The sequence below is a fragment of the Dunckerocampus dactyliophorus genome, chromosome 5 (genome assembly GCF_027744805.1).
Source record: "Dunckerocampus dactyliophorus isolate RoL2022-P2 chromosome 5, RoL_Ddac_1.1, whole genome shotgun sequence".
Taxonomy (NCBI): domain Eukaryota; kingdom Metazoa; phylum Chordata; class Actinopteri; order Syngnathiformes; family Syngnathidae; genus Dunckerocampus; species Dunckerocampus dactyliophorus.
In genome coordinates this window covers 20710792-20731705 of record NC_072823.1, presented here as the reverse complement: position 1 = coordinate 20731705, position 20914 = coordinate 20710792, and the positions used below count along the sequence as shown (strand labels likewise).

The following is a 20914-nucleotide window of genomic DNA, read 5'->3' as shown; positions in this document are numbered from 1 at the left end:
CCTTTGGCTCAATCAATCTGCCTGATGAATGTATCGGAGACTTTGAAGGATTATGTTACTTATTCATTTTGTAGAATTTGAATAATTTACAAAAACAAACAAACATGGTTATTTTACAAATATCAATCATACCCTCCAAAAAACAAAAATTAAATACCTGAAATCCGTGTCAGAATACGTATTTTTGAACTTTTTTTTTTTTTACCAGGCACTTCTATGTGACTTGCCAAAATGCTGTCTTACTTGTTTCAAGCGACAAGTAAAATGTTTTGTTTCCGTTGGCAGATAATTTTGCCTGTTTTAAAGTAGTGATCTCATATTTTTCAGATTTTCTTATTAAGAGAGTGGTGTCCAAAGTTTGGCCCGATGGCCATTTTTGGCTTGCAGCATATTATGAATATAAAATGAATGATTAATGAGCTATATTATTAGATATTACACTAATTTGCTTCGTCACCTACACCTATAACACAGCTAAAAAAGGGGGTATAAATAAACAGGAAATTAAAAAAAACATGAAGTGGATATTCTTATCACTCCGTAGCTCTTCATAGCAACCCCTCATTGCTTATAATAATAGATAATAATAGATTATAGATAATCGATTTTTAGACTTGTGTGGTATCTTTTCGCTTGATTGACATATTCAGTTCATTTGGAGCTGTTAATACATACAAATATATATAATCCTGTCCAGTCATTTATCTTTCTGTTAATTAAATACATTAAAAATTGGCATATTTCAGACATTGTTGCTAATGGTGATTAATCATGATCAATTTAAAAACCGTGATTAATCGTATTAAAATTTCTAATCATTTGACAGCCCTAGATAACTTACATCGGATTGATTTTAGCTTTTGTAACGCACAAATTGTATCAAAATGGCGCCCCACATCCTTCAATTTTTCTTGAAGCTGACCTAGGTATCAAAGAGTCTGGCTACTCCTGTTTTTGACATTGATTTCAGCTATCTAATCTTCCTTAGACTTCAGTTTTTGCAGTTGCAACCTTTCAAAGGAAGTGAACAGGTCCATTTTGACATCTGCATTTCATTTTTTATTTACAAGTGCATGTTATACTTGTGAGACACAAAAGGGTCTTTGAATTAAAAAAAAAGCACTATTAAAAAATCTTAATTTCCAACAGATTGACTCCTCAGTGCATTTGAAAGGCTAAAAACGACAAGGGTGTAGTTGTATAAATGTTTACATTTGCAGTAAGAATTAGTCTTATCTATCAATTCCATTACGATGAAGACTTAAGAAGAATCATGATAATAGGTCCAACTAAGATCTTAAGGGAGCTGAGAGGCTTTGGCCGACAGATTGCTCCACAACAACAGAGTTAAAAACAACCTTGCTACAGATTGATATCTCTGACTCTATGCACATCAAATAAACAGTCGGTGACCAACATGGTTCACAAAGACCTTTGACAAGGCCACAATGTCCTATGTCACACTGTCTCGTCTCCAACCCCCTGACCTCGACAAACTTCCAAAAAGCATCGAAACGTGTCCAGCTGAATGTTGTTTCGAGGGGACTGTAACATAACAACCCCCCTGAAGTTTCTGAGTGGCCTTTGTGAGAAGGATGCCTCAATTGATTGGCGGTTGTTTTTGCACAAGAGGTGGGGTTGTCGAGTCATCGACTGTAGTCAAATATAAATGCAGCAGCACACATATGTGATGCACTTGGGGACAGTCCAGGTCTAGCTGGTGTGAAACATGGCAAAGCTTAGGGGTGTTACCTCCTTAGTGGCACTTGTGCTGCTGGGATTCCTCATAAGGACTGAAGCTCAGAGTTGGTATCCAAGTAGACGCCAGTCACAGGAACCTGTAACAACACCTAAAGGTAAAGGTCAAAAAACAGGTCAAGGTCAGGTTCAAGTACAGGGTCAAGTATATGGGCAAGGATACGGTCAAGGACATGGGCAAGGACAAGGTCAAGGACCAGTCCCAATGCCAATGCCAGTCGAACCTGTCTGGCCCCCCTACTGGCCCCCTGACTACCCTGTCCAACAGGGACAGGGTAATTATTATCCTCCCCCCTGGAGCTGCGATGTGATGAAAATTGCACGAGTCCAATGTGGGGCTCCTGGTATATCTCGGACTTATTGCGAGGCCCTTAACTGCTGCTACGATGCAGGCCAGTGCTACTATGGGAACATGGGTGAGTTTCTCCATCTAGCTAATGTGTGTGTCTGTCCCGCTCCCAATGGCAGTTGAAACTGCTAGGGAGCCTCCTGTTTGGCCATAATGGCCCCTTGACTACACTGTCCAACAAAATCCAACAGGTCAACAGCAAACCAATGAGCCAGTTATTCAGATGGACGTTATGCGTTACGATCAAAACCGTCAAGACCAGGTGATGCCTGACAGACAGAAAACCGTAAAGCAAGCTCCCTCCTGGAGCTGCGATGTGATGAAAAGCGCACGAAACCAATGTGGGGCTTCTGGTATCTCTAGGACTTCTTGCGAGGCCCTTAAGTGCTGCTACGATGGAGGCCAGTGCTACTATGGGAACATGGGTGAGTTTGTCTATCCAGCTCATGTTTGTGTCTGTCCTGGTGCCAATGTCAGTTGAAACTGTTAGGGAGCCTCCTGTTTGGCCATAATGGTCCCTTGACTACATTGTCCAACAAATTCCAACAGGTCATCAGAAAGCCAATGATCAGGTTGCTCAGATGGAACCTATGCGTTACGATCAAATGCGCCAAGACCAGATGATGCCTGACAGACAGAAAACCGTAAAGCAAGCTCCCTCTTGGAGATGCGATGTGATGACAAGCACACGAAACCAATGTGGGGCTCCTGGTATCTCTAGGACTTCTTGCGAGGCCCTTAACTGCTGCTACGATGGAGGCCAGTGCTACTATGGGAACATGGGTGAGTTTGTCTATCCAGCTCATGTTTGTGTCTGTCCTGGTGCCAATGTCAGTTGAAACTGTTAGGGAGCCTCCTGTTTGGCCATAATGGTCCCTTGACTACATTGTCCAACAAATTCCAACAGGTCATCAGAAAGCCAATGATCAGGTTGCTCAGATGGAACCTATGCGTTACGATCAAATGCGCCAAGACCAGATGATGCCTGACAGACAGAAAACCGTAAAGCAAGCTCCCTCTTGGAGATGCGATGTGATGACAAGCACACGAAACCAATGTGGGGCTCCTGGTATCTCGAGGACTTCTTGCGAGGCCCTTAACTGCTGCTACGATGGAGGCCAGTGCTACTATGGGAACATGGGTGAGTTTGTCTATCCAGCTCATGTTTGTGTCTGTCCTGGTGCCAATGTCAGTTGAAACTGTTAGGGAGCCTCCTGTTTGGCCATAATGGTCCCTTGACTACATTGTCCAACAAATTCCAACAGGTCATCAGAAAGCCAATGATCAGGTTGCTCAGATGGAACCTATGCGTTACGATCAAATGCGCCAAGACCAGATGATGCCTGACAGACAGAAAACCGTAAAGCAAGCTCCCTCTTGGAGATGCGATGTGATGACAAGCACACGAAACCAATGTGGGGCTCCTGGTATCTCGAGGACTTCTTGCGAGGCCCTTAACTGCTGCTACGATGGAGGCCAGTGCTACTATGGGAACATGGGTGAGTTTGTCTATCCAGCTCATGTTTGTGTCTGTCCTGGTGCCAATGTCAGTTGAAACTGTTAGGGAGCCTCCTGTTTGGCCATAATGGTCCCTTGACTACATTGTCCAACAAATTCCAACAGGTCATCAGAAAGCCAATGATCAGGTTGCTCAGATGGAACCTATGCGTTACGATCAAATGCGCCAAGACCAGATGATGCCTGACAGACAGAAAACCGTAAAGCAAGCTCCCTCTTGGAGATGCGATGTGATGACAAGCACACGAAACCAATGTGGGGCTCCTGGTATCTCTAGGACTTCTTGCGAGGCCCTTAACTGCTGCTACGATGGAGGCCAGTGCTACTATGGGAACATGGGTGAGTTTGTCTATCCAGCTCATGTTTGTGTCTGTCCTGGTGCCAATGTCAGTTGAAACTGTTAGGGAGCCTCCTGTTTGGCCATAATGGTCCCTTGACTACATTGTCCAACAAATTCCAACAGGTCATCAGAAAGCCAATGATCAGGTTGCTCAGATGGAACCTATGCGTTACGATCAAATGCGCCAAGACCAGATGATGCCTGACAGACAGAAAACCGTAAAGCAAGCTCCCTCTTGGAGATGCGATGTGATGACAAGCATACGAAACCAATGTGGGGCTCCTGGTATCTCTAGGACTTCTTGCGAGGCCCTTAACTGCTGCTACGATGGAGGCCAGTGCTACTATGGGAACATGGGTGAGTTTCTCTGTCCAGCTAATGTTTGTGTCTGTCCTGGTGCCAAAGCCAGTTGAAATTGTTAGGAAGCCTCCTGTTTGGCTATAATGGCCCCTTGACTACGCTGTCCTACAAAATCCAACAGGTCATCAGAAAGCCAATGATCAGGTTGCTCAGATGGAACCTATGCGTTACGATCAATCCCGCCAAGACCAGATGTTGCGTGACAGACAGAAACCCCCAAAGCAACCACACTCATCTCTCACCCGCAGCTGCAATGTGATGAAAAGCGCACGAAACCAATGTGGGGCTCCTGGTATCTCTAGGACTTATTGCGAGGCCCTTAACTGCTGCTACGAAGGAGGCCAGTGCTACCATGGGAACATGGGTGAGTTTCTCTATCAAGCTAATTTGTGTCTGTCCTGGTGCCAATGCCAGTTGAAACTGTTAGGGAACCTTCTGTGTGTCCATAATATCCCCTTGACTACACTGTCCACCAAAATCCAACAGGTCAACAGCAAAACAATGATCAGGTTGCTCAGATGGAACCTATGCGTTACGATCAAATCCGCCAAGACCAGATGATGCCTGACAGACTGAAAACCGTAAAGCAAGCTCCCTCCTGGAGCTGCGAAGTGATGAAAAGCGCACGAAACCAATGTGGGGCTCCTGGTATCTCTAGGACTTATTGCGAGGCCCTTAACTGCTGCTACGATGGAGGCCAGTGCTACTATGGGAACATGGGTGAGTTTCTTTATCCAGCTAATGTTTGTGTCTGTCGTGGTGCCAATGCCAGTTGAAACTGTTAGGGAACCTCCTGTTTGGCCATAATGGCTCCTTGACTACACTGTCCAACAAAATCCAACAGGTCAACAGCAAACCAATGATCCCGTTCTTCATAAGGACCCTGCCCGTTATGATCAGTCCCAGAAGACGTATGACAAACAAACACCTAAGAAACCACACACACCTTCGTCACGGAGCTGTGATGTGTCGACAACCTTACGTGTGCCATGTGGGGCTCCTGATATCACAGGGACCGATTGTGATGCCCTTAACTGCTGCTACGACGGAGGCCAGTGTTACTTTGGGAACACGGGTGAGTTCCTCAATTGGGCTAATACCTTTGTCTCCTGAGACTGATGACAGTGCGTTGACTCATATTATATTTGTTCTTCTAGTAACCGTCCAGTGCACGAAGGATGGCCAGTTCATCGTGGTCGTGGCCAAAGATTGCACTGTTCCCAACATTGACCTAACGACCATTTCCCTGTTGGGAGACGGTCAAAACTGCAAACATGTGGACTCCAATTCTGCCTTTGCCATCTACCAGTTCCCTGTGACTGCTTGCGGTACCGTCATTATGGTTAGACTTTATTTTTTAAGCTTACAACAATACAGTGACTGCATGTGGGCATTCACATTGTCACAACTTGCAGGAGGAGACCGGTATCATCGTCTATGAGAACAGAATGACTTCCTCGTATGAAGTGGGAGTGGGGCCTCTGGGTGCTATAACCAGGGACAGCAGCTTTGAGTAAGGGATTTTCTTATGCGGAGCAAACTGAATGATCTCTAACAATGCCACTTTTTTCTTTCAGTTTACTCTTCCAGTGTAGATACACAGGCACATCTGTTGAGACTTTGATTGTAGAAGTTCTACCGGTAGAATCGCCTGTCTCAGTGGCTGCTCTTGGTCCCCTGCATGTGGAGCTGAGGTTGGGCAATGGACAATGCTTTACAAAGGGCTGTGTTGAAGGTACATGCACATATAACCACACCACACACACCAAATGTGTTCATATGAATTTGAATCTGCCCTCACAGAGGATGTGGCCTACAGCTCTTTCTATATGGATGGAGACTATCCTGTGACCAAAGTCCTAAGGGAGCCCGTGTATGTGGAAGTTCAACTCATGGAGAGAACCGATCCCAACCTTGTCCTCATGCTCGGCCGGTGTTGGACCACAACTAGTTCAAACCCTCACAGTTTGCCCCAGTGGGACATTCTGATCAACGGGTAACATAAAATGAATGTTTACCACCGAATTTCTCATTGGGCTGACACATTGTAAATTGCCGTTATTTGTTCCTCTTACAGGTGTCCAAATAGTGATGATCGCTACTTGTCCTCCCTGGTTCCAGTTGGTCCAAGCTCTGGTTTGGACTTCCCGAGTCACTACAGGCGCTTCATTTTCAAAATGTTTACCTTTGTGGACCCTAGCTCACTAGAACCACAGAACGAACAGGTACCCCATCTAGTGGTGGGATGACGACAAATAGTACTTGTAACACAACTCCAACTTAAAACTCCTTCGTTAATTTAGTTTTGTACGTGACTGCCATAAAACAACACAAGTACCATCTTGACCAGACTATATGACGTGAAAAAGTGTGAAAAAGTGTCTTACATTTGGGGTATAGTGAATTCTACATGCAAGCCAGCTGGTAGCACCAAATTACTTCTCAAGTGAGTCAGAGCTTTTCCTCCTGTCACACACACACACACAAGTAAGCAAATGACAGAGGAGGCATTTTGATGAGAAATTAGGAATATGCAAAAAGATTAATTTAATCTTTGACTTTCTTTAAAAATATTTTCCAAAAATGGGCTTGTCTTATATTCAGGGTTTTCTTATATCACATTGTCTTCGTCCAGGTGTACATTCACTGCAGTACATCTGTCTGTGAGCCTACAGCCGGCTACTCCTGTCAGCCGTCATGCTTCAGAAGGAGTAAGCGATATATTTTATGATAAATACACGTGAACGCCACACTGTAATCTAACCTTTGTGTGTGTATGTGTTTTTATTTCCAGAGAGAGATGTGAAGGATGAGAGCCAGAAGACTGTGGTGCCAAGGGTTGTGGCCTCCATTGGACCTGTGGTCATGGTTAAACGTGAAGAGTAAACATGGCAGTCGCAAAAGTTTGCGCAAAAGCATTTCATGAAGGATTGAAACAACATGATTTTTCATTCGTGTCCTGACTTAAAGTGTAATATCTCTAGTGTATACCACAAGACAGAGGCGGCAAACGTGCACTGCAATGAGAATAAAATGGATTCCTCAAAGTCAAACTTGTATTAAAAGGGTTTTTATGTGCTGTAAATACTCCCTGATGACTTTTTTCTACAATTGTCCACTGTAAATTATAATAAATAGAGGCTATTTTAATTGAGCTGATTGTCTGGATAGAATCTCATAATTAAGATATTAAAAACAGGGTCACAGCAATACAGTACATGTAGTTGTTGCTCTCCCAAATCAGACAAAAACAAAAACAAACAAAAAACCACAAGGGATGTCCCGATCCACATTTTTTGGCTTACGATCCGATCAGATTTTTTTGGTAGTTTTACCGATCCAATCCGGAACCAATCCTTTTTTTTTCTTAAATAATAGCTTTTAATAGCTAATATCTATTTTAATAAAAGCTTTTGTTAAAAACATGAATTTGTGGAATATAATATGGTTATGGAAATAGCTCTTCAAAGCATTAAAAATAATGCAACCGCAGTATTGCCGAATGTACTTTTTTATTACACAGAATGACCAACAATATTGTTTGGCTTTTGTAACAAACCTCTGTGAGTCAACTCTCTAATCCAGTAAAAGATTCAATAAAAGATCAAATTGGAAAAAATGGGCGTGCAAAATACTTTTAGGGTAGGACTAATCATTTGACATGGTTATAGATCAATTTGTGGTGTGATTTAGAATATCTGACTTCTGACTTCTGATATCTGACAAACTCTCTTAGGGCCCTATGAAATCCGTTTTATTTTTTCCCAAAACTCCGTTTAAATTTTTTAGAATTAGGTTTTTTTGCCTTTTCCACTTATTTGACCAGCAGAGAGTGCGTGCTATTTGGTTAGTGAATAAAATGTCCATGAAGCAAATGCAAAAATCCTTACATTTATTGATGCAATACATCATTGGCCGATTTTGTCCAGTAATTCAGAAATTGATGTAACTTGATTAACTTTTCTAATGGGATGTCAGCCTCAGCACACTTTGCTACTAAATCTTCAACAAACTGTAAAGCCCGTGCTTGTGATTATGGAAGATGTAGTCACAGATGTAATTCCAATCGTGTGATTAATATAATAATAAATATAATATTAATATAATATTTTTATGACACCTTTATTTTGTTTACACAATTAGACAAATGTGACAATGAACGCTCTTATTTTGAAGGCCGTAAATGTGACGTTGATACGAGCTGGGTGCAAGAATAAACGTGCCTCTCATCTTTTTTCCACTCACAACTTGCACGTCGTCAGTGGGCATTGTAAAATGGTCCTTACATTATAAAATGGTCCTTACATTAAAGCGGTTTAAGTGCCCGAGGGGTTTGTGTGCCCGAGTGATCCTAGGAGCTATGTTGTCCGGGGCGATATGCCCCTGGTAGGGCCTCCTAAGGCAAATCGGTCCTAGGTGACAGGCCAGGCAAAGAGTGATTCAGAAGACCCGATGAAAAAAGACAAGAGGAGGGACCGCACCTCGCCCGAATGTGGGACGCCGGGGCCTCACCCTGGAGCCAGGCCCATGGGAGGGGCTCGCGGTCAGACCTTCACCCGTGGGGCCCAGCCGGGCCCAGCCCAAAAAAGCTACGTGGGATTTCCCCGCCATAAACCCACCACCCACGGGGGCAAGCATAAGGGTCCGGTGCAATGTGTTTTGGGTGCGGGCCTGGGCAACCTGGTCTTCGCGGCCAAATCTGGCTCTTGGGACATGGAACGTCACTTCTCTGGTGGGGAAGGAGCCTGAGATTGTGCGAAAGGTTGAGACATTCTGACCAGATATAGTCGGGCTCACCTCGATCCACAGTTTGGGTTCTGGAATCATACTGTGGTTTGTGCATATACGCCAAACGGCAGCTCAGAGTACCCAGCCTTCTTGGAATCTATCAGAGGCATGCTGGAGAGCACCACTGTTGGTGACTCTGTAGCTCTACTATGAGACTTCAACGGCCATGACGGCAGTGACAGTGTGACCTGGAGGTGAGGGATTGGGATAAATGGCCTCCCGGATCTGGACCCGTGCAGTGTAATGTTATTGGACTTCTGTGTGAACCACAGTGTGTCCATAACAAACACCATGTTTGAACATAAGGATGTCCACAAGTGCACCTGGCCCCAAGACACCCTAGGCCGCAAGTCTATGATCAACTTTGTATTCGTATCATCAGACCTGTGTCTGCATGTTTTGGACACGCGGGTGAAGAAAGGGACTGAGCTGTCAAGTGATCATCATCTGGTGATGCCTTAGATTAGATGGAGGATGCTGGACAGACCTGAGAGACCCAAACGTGTACTGGGGTTGATCTGGGAACGTCTGACAGAGTCTCCCATTTGTCGAGTCTTCAACTTGCACCTCCGGCAGAGCTTCACCTGCATTCCAGGAGAGGACAAGGGTATTGAGTCCGAATGGGTCGTATTCCATGCCTCCATTGCTAAGGCAGCAGATCGGAGCTGAGGACACAAGGTGGTCGGTGCTAGTCATGGCGACAAACCCCAAAGCCAATGGTGAACACCTGAGGTAGGGCTGCCATCCAGCTGAAGAAAGAGTCCTATCGAGCATGGATGGCTTGTGGGGCTCCTGAAGCAGCTGACAGGTGCCAGCAGGCCAAACAACGCATGGCTTCGGCTATGGTCAAGGCAGAAAGTCATGTGTGGGAGGAGTTCGGTGGTGCCATGGAGCACGATTTTCAGTCGGCCTTGAAGAGGTTCTGGCAAACCATCTGACGTCTCAAAAAGGGGAAGCAGTGCTGGAGAGAAGGGTACGACCGTTAGTCGAACCTCGACTACAGGGCGCGCAAAGTGACGTTTTTTTTACACCCTTGCAAGGGTACTGGAGGGTACATGGTAGTTTGCCCAACCGGCATACATGTGCTTTCTGGACTTGGAAAAGGCATTCGACCGTGTCCCTCGTGGTGTCCTGTGGGGGGTGCTCCGGGAGTACGGGATTGGTGGCATGCTACTAGGTACTTGAACAACCGGAGCAGGAGCCTGGTTTGCTTTGCCAATAGTAAGTTAAGTTTGTGCCCGGTGAACGTCGGCCTCCGCCAAGGCTGCCCTTTGTCACAGATTCTGTTCATGATTTTTATGGACAGAATTTCTAGACACAGCCAAGGGGTCAAGGAAGTCCAGTTTGGGGGGCCTTAGGATCTCGTCTCTGCTATTCGCAGACAATGTGGTCCTGATGGCTTCATCAGGCTGTGCCCTTCAGCGTTTACTGGGGCGGTTTGCAGCTGAGTGTGAAGCTTCTGGGATGAGACTCAACACCCCCAAATCCGAGGCCATTGTTCTCAGTAGGAAAAGGGTGGCTTGCACTCTTTGTATTGGGAGCGAGGTCTTTCCCTTGGTGGAGGAGTGCAAGCATCCCGGGGTCTTGTTCAAGAGTGAGGGAAGGTTGGAGGTCGACAGGCTGATCGGTGCAGCGTGTGCAATAATGCGGTCGCTGTACCGGACCCACATGGTGAAGAGAGAGCTGAGCCAGAAGGCAAAGCTCTAATTTACTGGTCAGTTTATGTTCCCACCCTCACCTATGGTCATGAGCTTTGGGTCGTGCCCGAAAAAATGAGAGCACGGATACAAGCGGTTGAAATGTGTTTCCTCCGAGGGGTGGCTGGACTCACCCTCAGAAATAGGGTGAGGAGTTCGGTCATCCGGAAGGGGCTCAGAGTAGAGCCGCTGCTCCTTCACATTGACAAAAGCCAGTTGAGGCGGCTCGGGCATCTATACATCCCAGACGCCTCCCTGGTGAGATGTTGCGGGCATGCCCAGCCGGGCGGACCTAGGACATGCTGGAAGCATTATATCTCACAGCTGGCCTGGGAAGGCCTTGGTGTCCTCCCGGTGGAACTGGAAGAGGTGGCCCAAGACCAGGAAGTTTGGGCTTCCCTACTGAGACTGCTTCCCCCGCGACCTGGACCTGGGTAAGTGGAAGAAAATGGATGGATGTTTGGCCATTTTTGTGTTTGAAAAGAAGAAGATGCCAAGAATATGTACAATTTGCTTAAAAATGCATTTTTTTACTAATAACAGTCCATAGTCAACTACAAAACAGCCATTGTTTATTAATTCATACATTTGTGAAAAAATGCAATAGAGTGAGGATGCAATACTTGAACCGGAAAGAAGAGACGACTGTATACTCCATTCATCCATTTTCTATGCCGCTTCTCCTCATTAGGGTCGCGGGGGCATGCTGGAGCTGTTTTCGGGCGACAGGCGGGGTACACCCTGGACTGGTCGCCAGCCAATCGTAGGGCACATATAGACAAACAACCATTCACACTCACATTCATACCTATGGACAATTTAGAGTCGCCAATTGGAATGTGGGAGGAAACTGGAGTACCCGGAGAAAAGCCACGCACGGGGAGAACATGCAAGCTCCACACAGAAATGCCCAAGGGAGAATCGAACCGTAACAGACTGTTACTGTGTGGCCCACATGCTAACCACTAGACCACCGTGCGGCCAGTATACGACTGTATACTGTTACTGTAAAACGCTCAAGAGAACCCCACTAACACAAAACTTTGATGTTGACAGAAAGGGAACATAAAACTTGGCTGTTGTGTAAACGGCTTTAAAGGTTTTTAAAATGAAACATAAACAACTGCTGGTAGGTAATTCTCCAATAAACAACATTCTCAAATAAAAAATTTAAATAACAAAAAACTAAATATGAAATAATATACGTATATTTTACTTTTCTTTTAAGGAACGTGCAATAATGAGTGCAACAGTAACAGTGTGAATTATTTTATTTTCAGTAAATGCAAGTTCCTTATTGGCTGAAGTGGTAAAATTAAGTGGATTATTTTACAATTCTTCGAGTAAAAGTAAGTAATTGATAAGGCTACTGTATTGCTGTGTTCTCCAGTTGCTCAGTTGTTATTACATATAATCACCAGAAAAGTCATGTTAACAGAATAAACACAGCATAATCTGTTATTCGCTGTTCAATTGTGCTCATTTTCAAAAGTTCAAAATTGCCAGTGTTTGATGGGAAAAGTTTGAGAGGCACTGGCCGAGATAAAAATATTGCAATGATTTTATTTTGATGAAATTATGGCCAATTTTAAATTAACAAACAAACAAACAAATTAACAAACAAATAATCTCGTTTATTTGTACTTCTAAAAGGTAATTAAGGTGTTTTTACTCCCTTTTTTTTGTCTCTCCTACGGGGTTATGTTTTTTGCTGTCAGAAAAAAACATAACCCCGTAGGAGAGACAGCATTTTACAACATCGGATGCAAATTCTATGCAAATCAGACAATGACACCATCTCGCAACCTCTAGCAACTTGGCGCTAGAGGTCAAAGCTTGGCGACAGCGTCTGAGGTAGTCAGCAAGGAATAAGTGGTAGCTCAGTAATGCGGAGGTACTTTGAATTCAGAGAGTAAAAAAATCTTTTTGCACCACCTTAAAACTTGGCACAAACTCCAATACGAGGAATATATGAAGCTGTCTGTCACCCTCCTGCGTTCCTCGTGAAAGGAAAAACAAAGGGTGTGCTATTATAAAGAGGTGTCCCATCACATTGGTAAATTTAGATCCCCGTTGCGACAGTGGTAAAAACAGCTTTAAAAATATATACTGTATATATAATAAATAAAATATATAAAAATATATTATATAAGTGTATATATATATATATAAAATATATAATTTAAATATATATATATAATAAATACAAAGTATAAATTAATTTCAATGAAATTAATTTCAATGCTCGCATCTTCTTCTGCTGTGGAACACACACATAAACAAGAAAGCCGCGGCGCTCCGTTGCAGAACAAGATGCGAGCGGACTAAGCGGAAGTACGTTCCTCGTCACGTAAATCCAACCAGAACTGGACACGTGGAACCAAGTGGGCGGGGGGAAGAAGTCACTGTTGATAGTAAACTGCTGATGGGGATGTCATACAACTTCAGGTCAAAAAATCTTAACTATCCCTTTGATGTGAAAAGCATTTGAACACTTGGAGATCTGTGGAACAATCAACAAACCATTTTTGAACAGTCCTTACTGTGAACAGTGCTTAGTACTTAGAAAGTACTAAAAGGCAATGGACTGTCTATTGAACAATAAACAAAGGTCTTTTGAACAGTGTGTTTTTAAGGTGCAAAAGCCCTTAGTAAGCAAACTGCCTAAGGCATAATACATATGTTTAACTAGATAGGCAGTTGTGGCAAATGTTGCCTGGGGTGCAGGCTTCATGGGCCCAAAATTTACAGTGCTGACATCTGATGCACACTTCCCTTGGCCTTGAGTTATCATAGTGCTCCAATCACACAATGCACACATTGTCATTGTCTGGGGAATCAAAATGGCAACATATGGGGACGGTTGTAACACTTTTTAAAAACAGTTACAACCCTCCCCATGCCAGGCAGCCATTAAAAAGCTAACCGCTTTTAGCATTTAGCATCAAAGCTAGCACTAATGCAACACATCAAACTAGAGAAACTACTACTTGAGCTTATATAAGTGAAACAGCTGTATCTACAACACAATGAACACTAAACAAAAAATATTTGTGATGAATTTTTTTTACTTTCTTACCTGAAAAATCGTTTTTTGGTTCCAGAAGAGACAATTTCAAATCAGAGGCATTAGGCTTCACCAGTGAGCTCAAATTGTAAGTGGGTATATTGTATTGACGACATCAGCTCGTTTCTGATTGGTCAGGCCAACAGCGTTACAACCATCCCTCTGTTACAACGATCCCCGTTACACCCCGACAGTCTCAAAATTTTCTGTAATGAGAATAAAAGCATGGAAATAGTACCACTGCATTACACAAAACACTTGGATTTGACAATTTATTAAGTTTGTCAACATTACAGTTATCATTCAAAATACCAAGGAATGGTGCAATGCCAAAGAGTGCATTCATCTTATTGCATAAGAGTATAAACAAAATGGATGAGTGTATTCAGTTCTGGGAGTCAAATCTTTTGACTCACATTTTGATTTGAAATCTGACTCCATTGATATATTTGATATTAACAGACACATCAATCAATGCTGCTATTGATGCCTATTGGTCACCTATTCAGACCACTGGGGGTGCTTACGTGGACAGAAACATCTTGCGTGAAAAATATATTTAGTGAGCAAAAACCTGACCTGGTTAATAATTGATGATCACTCGTGACAGATTGATTGTCGAGCTGGTGATATTCAAGTGCATGTAATTCAGGTTTGCTGGTGTAGTTTGCAGTGAAAACAATCCTTGTGATCAAAATAGACACGGATATTTTTATTTGGACCAATTCACGCCATTGGTGAAAAGAAAGGTGTTTTCCTCTCACAACAAATAAGCCTTTCCTAGCTTATATTTTGCAGTTTACAAAAACATCAATATAATGAAAAAAAGTGGGTACACAAAGCACAGAACCCACAACAAAACATTGAGTCTTGTGTTGTTTGCCTACTGTTGCTGCGTCTGAGCGAACAGAGCGTGGCCAACACATCGTTGGTGCAAATTCCCTCTCCTCTTCCCCTCAGTCGGACTTGTCCTTCTTTTTGCCTCCTCCCATTGGAACTTTGCTGACCACGGCAGAACCGACGGCCGTCACACCGCCGGCTACGGCGCACACTCCTCCCTTGACCAGACCTACGCCTGCCGCAGGCACGGCGGCCACTGAGCTGACGGCCGTCTTGGTGATGTCCAGGCTCTTTCCTCCAATCCACGTCACACTGTTCACGGTCGCTCCTAAAGCCCCCTTGGTGGCGCCGTACAAGCCTCCCGCCAATTTGCCCAACATGCTCGTCTGAGTCTGTGGGTGGTCTTTGAGGATGTCTGGGGGGAACCAATAAATGTGACATGTAACTTATATGTACCGTAAAATGCCTGTTAGGAACCCTCTGTCCTAAAGCAGGCCTATACAACTGGTAGCCTGCACTACAAATACTTACATTTTTGCAGTAGGTCCTTAAAAAAAGCAGAGCACTCTTATAGAGGATCTTTGACACGTGTTTGTAGTAGGTCCTTAAAAATATCAGAGGGCTCCTGTCTTACAGAGGATTTTTAAATGGGTTTTTGGAGTAAGTTCTTAAAAACAGCAGCATGTTTGTGTCATGTAGGGGGATCAATGATTAGATTTTGGCAACAAGGAGATTTAGTAGCCCTGGATCTCTGCCTAGCATTTTTTAATTAAAAAAAATATATACTGCATATAGCATAGCGCTCCTGTGAAGCGCATATTTTGCATGGGGGTACGGGGGGTCATGACCCCCGCAAAAATCATATCCAGCCAATATAACCCCCCGAATACTGTATAACCACATCATTCCAATTTAATAAAAATATGCATTATGTTGCATTAATATCTCGTTGATTTTCTTTATTTATATCATTTGCCAGCAAAACAGTAGCACGTTTAATCATCCGGTAGCGGCGTTACTAGTTTAACTACATTTTTCAGTTGAGTGATCGTATTGAAGTGATCGTAGTGAAGGTCTTTTACTGATCAAGTAACGTGATAGCCTACACAGAAGCTACATTTAACCAGGCATTTCTAAATTTTAAATGCAGCGGAGTTTCTGCTGCGGTCGGAGTGGTAACCACGGTGATGACAGACACTCCTTCAAGTGACGTTACGTACCAGTCCTGACGCAGTGGGTGACAGTGACAGCGAAGGGGAGAGAAGTGTAGAGCGACTTCATGTCACTCAAGTGACTTGATGTCACTTGCCATTTTTAATCAGGCTGTTACCATTTTATATCAGCATCAAGAAAATAATATTGCCAAACAGGTGACCAAAGAGAAGGAAATGACGAAGGAGGCACAGCCTAATCACAGTGAAAGTATCACAGTGCATTTCTAATACAGGCACGCCAAATTACCCTGACTCCTTTTAAAAAAGTAAACGATTCAATAAATAAACTAGCAAAGATTTTAACCCCCCAATGGCCGACTCAAAGTTACGCCCTTGGCTCCTGTCATACGGAGCATCTTTGACGAGCATTTTTGCATCAGGTCCTTGAAAATAGACCTTGCCACATAGAGGTTCTTTGACTAGCGTATTTGTAGTAGGTCCTTAATAACAGCAGAGGGCGCCTGTCATACAGGAGATCTTTTACTAGTGTTTTCTGAAGTAGGGGCTTAAAAACCATTTGTGCGCTCCTGTCATACAGTATTGAGGATCTTTGATTCAAGTCTTTGTGAAGGTCTTTAAAACAGCAGAATGCTCCTGTCATATACAGTATAGGATCTTTGATTAGAGTTTTGCTGAAGGTCCTGAAAAGCAGCAGTACAGTCATCCCTCACTACATCGTGGTTTGAATATCACTCCCTCACCCCATCACAGCTTGCAAAAATGAATGAATTAATAAATGATTGCTGTTTCATGGTTGACTATGGCCCATTATTAGTCAAAAACTATTGAAATACAAGTGATATGTAGTATTCTGTCCACTGGCGTCAGTGAAGACACAAAACACTGATGAGACATTACATTTCATTACATTACCATCAGCCATGGCATATCCGACATGATAGAGTGAAAAGAAGTTCTCCTCTATTCCGTGTGGAAGTAGTACGTTTTTGGCTACTGACTTTCTTTCTTCCCTGCTCCGTTTGAAACCCTTTCTTAAGTTTAGAATAAATGTTGGTACAAGGACCATCGATCAAAGCCGCTCACAACAAACAACATAAACATGCAAAAACTTTTCTAACTGTATTTTTTTTAAATAAAATAATAGACCATATTTTCAAAATTGATATTCATATATATAAAATTTGATTTAGTTATTTACCAATTTATTTTTTTAAGTGTTTTTTTTTTTTTTTTTTTTTTTAATCATTAGGCCTGAAGGTTTTCCGCAGCCCAGTTTGGCCCCACCAACGGTGGTTGGGGACCCCTGATGTATAGGATCTTTAAATGACATTTTTGTAGTAACTCCTCTAGTCATACAGAGGATCTTTAAATGGCATTTTTGGAGTGAGTCCTTCAAAACAGCAAAATGCTCCTGCACTACAGTATATGACATACAGTACTAAGATTCTTTAATTAGCATCTTTGGTGAAGGTCCTTAAAAAAGCAGAGTACTCCTGTCATGTAGAGGATCTTTGATTTGCGTTTTTGCAAGTAGGTCCTTAAAAACAACAGAATGCATCTGTCATATAGAGGATCTTTGACTTGAGTTTTTGGTGTACTGTAGATCCTTAAAGCCAGGAGTAAAAATGTGGCCCCCACTACTATAACGTACAACTACTCTGTCATTATTGTCTAAATAGTTGGCAATACAAGTGAATACACCTCACAGTGAACAGGTCAAAATAGTGTCCAAATTGTGACTTGCATTAATCTTAAAATATGGCTCAAAATTAAGCATTAAGCATTCAAGACCAAAAAAACAAAAAATGGTTTCACTGACCTGAATCGACTGGTTCGTCACTAAGGTTAGCAGGTGTGCCCTCGAGCACCTGCTCCGCCTGACTCATCTCTGTAGAGAAAATAAGTGAGACAATTACTGAATGTACATTTACATATACATGTACAGTAATTAAAAAGCCAACAGTTGCAGACACATTTTATGCATTTCTGTGTCCAAATAGAAGGCATTAGTTGGTTAGTTTATATGTTTTATACGCCGCATAGACAAAAGTATCGGATCTGGCGACAGGCATGACAATCAATCGCTGAGAGTTCAGTGGGGTTGTTAATGATGTCTCGATGCATCCATCTTGGACAACACCTCTCACCCGCTACATGATACTGTTGTTTCCCTGGGCAGCTCCTTCAGCAGCAGACTGTTACACCCACGGTGTAAGAAGGAGAGGTTCCGCACGTCCTTCATACCGACCGCTGTCAGGCTCTACAACACCTGCACCACCTGAACCATGTTGTAGTCAATATGTATTCTTTACACTGTACTCTTTACTTGCGTATCTTGCTTACTTGCTGCTGTAACAAGTAAATTTCCCCGCTGTGGGATAAATAAAGTACATACATACTGTACATACATGCCGTTGAGGGAAAAATGCACTGCACTACTTGGCTGCAGACAGCAGAGGCGCTGTTGATTTCATCCTAACCAATTTGCCAAACAGTATTTTCACGGTGCTGCAAAACAAGGCTATCATTGTACAACGATAACATTTACACTCACACAAACACCATGGATGCCACTCTTTGATGCTCAACCGTGAGCGCAGCTAAAAGAAAACTGGCTCGAGGGGGACTTTCAGACATGTGTTGGAGCTTGCTGGTGCCTCCACTAAGGGCCATGTGTTCTCGCCAGACAACTCGGGGTGTGTCTTTTCTATCTGCTTTTACACTAGATATGCACTACGGTTATTTCAATGGTTTATGGTTTAATCTTATTTGAACATGCATGCAAGTTACAATGGAATACGTCACATAATTCAATTCAATTCAGTTCCACATGTCCAAAAGGAGTAGGAAGAAGCAAAGCTTATTTAATCCTACCCATCCGTTCCACATCTTGTGCAGTACATTTTATTCACTTCCTGTATTCCATATGTGATTTTCTATTACATGGAGTAATGATAAGGTAATGTAACAATATGATGATGTAATTATTAAGATTTTTGTCACAATTAATATAATAATCAGTATAATAATAAATACATAATAATAAATACAGACAAGCATAACAAAATAAGTTCAAGACTCTTCTTCCTTGTATTTTGCAAACATCAACTGCTTGTATTGTTTTTTGAATTCGCTTATCGTGGTGCATTGTTTGAGTTCCTTACTCAAGCCGTTCCATAATTTAATTCCGCATACTGAAATGCTGTGGGTTTTTAGCGTTTTTCTCGCATGTAAGTGTTTCAAGTTTAGTTTTTCCCTAAGATCATATTTCTCCTCTCTTGTATAGAAGTACTATACAACATTTTTGGGTAGCAGGTTATTGTTAACTTTATGCATTATTTTAGCGGTTTGAAATGTACTAAATCAGCTCATTTTAAGATTTGTGGTTTTAAAAATTAAGCGATTTGTATGTTCTCTATACACTCCATTATGAATTGTCCTCACTGATATTTTTTGCAGTATGTTTAGCGAGTGAAGATTGCTTTTATAGTTATTATCTCATATCGCCACACAATAAGTTAGATATGGTAATACCAGAGAACAGTAAAGAGTGTGGAGTATTTTTGATCAAGAACAAATTTTTCTTTATTCAATATTGAAGTATTTCTTGCCACCTTATGCTGTACATTTTTGATGTGAGATTTCCAGCTCATTTTTTCATCTATTATGATCCCCAGAAATTTATTTTCGTTCACCCTTTCAATGTCCACTGCCTCTATTTGTATCGTACGTGTCCTTTCTGCTATTACCAAATAGCATTATTTTAGTTTTACTTCAATTCAAGGATAATCTTTTTTTATCAAACCATCTTTTTAACATGGCCATTTCATGCCAAATTGCTATTGTTAAAATGCCACTGTTAAAGACTATGATGCAGGCAAGTGTCATACCACCTATAGTGCATCTACTGTTCAACAATTACCTCTGTCAATCAAAACTGCATTACTGTACTATTGCAGGACAATTTGCAAGACTCAACTTGTGTTGGATCTCTTTAGATTGTGCAGGTTATGCAGGCAGTGTGCAGTAGGTTTTTGGACGGTTACTGAAGGAGTTTCCAACAGAAGTAGTGTTTGCTTTGGGGTGTGCTGTTGCTGAGTCAAAAAAACTCGGAAGACCTGTTCACACCGAGGCGTGGACACACAAGTTAATTAAACTAAAATACTGCAGAACATTACTTGTTATTTTGTATGTGAGCATAACAGTGAGTTAATAAGTGCGCGAGGGAGCCCCACTAGTAAGCAACTTATGCTAGCAAAGCAGTCAAATTCTAACTAACTTTTATGCTAGCTAGCTTTTTTTTTTTTTTTTTACATTCTGTGTACTTTAATTGAATATCAAGATAATAATCATCTGTGGTTATCTAGTACCTTTAGGAACTAATAATGTTCGATGTTACACGCCACTACACTGTAAGATAAGCCTCCTCGAGCCCCAAATTCGATGAATACATTTATTTAATGCTGTTTAGTCAACTTTGTGTACCACTAGCAACAAGAGTTGCGGCCATGTTTTCTTCTATTATAAAAGAAGAAAAAGTACAACGCTAATGTTAATGTCAGCAGTTGTTATGGCTGACATCCTGCGCGTGAACTAAGTTGAGACAATATGGCTGCTTACCTTATTTTTTACAGTTACGAGGAAGAATGATGAGATGTGCTGGGTAGTGCAATAAATAACGTTGAAATAAAAATAATAATAAGTCGGCGTCAATTGATGCAGCCGGCCAAAATTTTGCCTCCGTCAGTTGATGTTCTTTTTCTATGGGGACGAGATATGTCTCCACCCCTCCCCCTCCCCCCACGACTGACTAACAAAAACACAAACACAAAAACACGCACACACACAAAACAATATTTACATAAGCAATTATATTTTATGTGTTGATAGCTGAAGAAAGAAGAAGAAGTTGGTGAAAAAAATTCGGAGTGGACGTCTTTATGATTTGCCAATCTTTGTCACAAACGGAAATGACATGCTCTTATTGTGATCGGTTTGAATATAAAATCGTCTCTATTTGAT

At 42.3% G+C, this 20914-nt stretch overlaps 3 protein-coding genes across 4 annotated transcripts in view; 1 reads left to right on the top strand and 2 right to left on the bottom strand.

The window, feature by feature from the left end:
- The window catches only part of LOC129181056 (uncharacterized), a 50786-nt gene extending 36729 nt beyond the window's left edge, over nucleotides 1–14057 (bottom strand). The window contains exons 1-3 of one of the 2 annotated variants that reach the window (XM_054775714.1): nucleotides 13890–14057; nucleotides 10945–11240; nucleotides 1753–1850 (exon numbers count right to left, since the gene is read on the bottom strand). The gene's annotated coding sequence lies outside the window, so the exon portion shown is untranslated. The remainder of the gene's footprint in view (nucleotides 1–1752; nucleotides 1851–10944; nucleotides 11241–13889) is intronic. The other variant, XM_054775713.1, reaches the window with a different exon arrangement.
- Nucleotides 1707–7457, top strand: LOC129181055 (uncharacterized). Its single transcript, XM_054775708.1, has 17 exons — nucleotides 1707–2174; nucleotides 2299–2532; nucleotides 2657–2890; nucleotides 3015–3248; nucleotides 3373–3606; nucleotides 3731–3964; nucleotides 4089–4322; nucleotides 4447–4689; nucleotides 4812–5045; nucleotides 5170–5400; nucleotides 5483–5667; nucleotides 5741–5838; nucleotides 5903–6060; nucleotides 6129–6321; nucleotides 6403–6550; nucleotides 6961–7036; nucleotides 7120–7457. Exons 1-17 carry the CDS (start codon nucleotides 1730–1732, stop codon nucleotides 7209–7211), a joined length of 3507 nt encoding a protein of 1168 aa, XP_054631683.1. The 5' UTR covers nucleotides 1707–1729; the 3' UTR covers nucleotides 7212–7457.
- Nucleotides 14058–14196: 139 nt separating the features above from the next.
- tmem263 (transmembrane protein 263) lies at nucleotides 14197–20680 on the bottom strand. Its single transcript, XM_054775717.1, has 3 exons — nucleotides 20513–20680; nucleotides 17712–17780; nucleotides 14197–15132 (listed from the first exon to the last, which is right to left on the bottom strand). Exons 2-3 carry the CDS (start codon nucleotides 17776–17778, stop codon nucleotides 14834–14836), a joined length of 366 nt encoding a protein of 121 aa, XP_054631692.1. The 5' UTR covers nucleotides 17779–17780; nucleotides 20513–20680; the 3' UTR covers nucleotides 14197–14833.
- Between the last annotated feature and the right edge of the window lie 234 nt (nucleotides 20681–20914).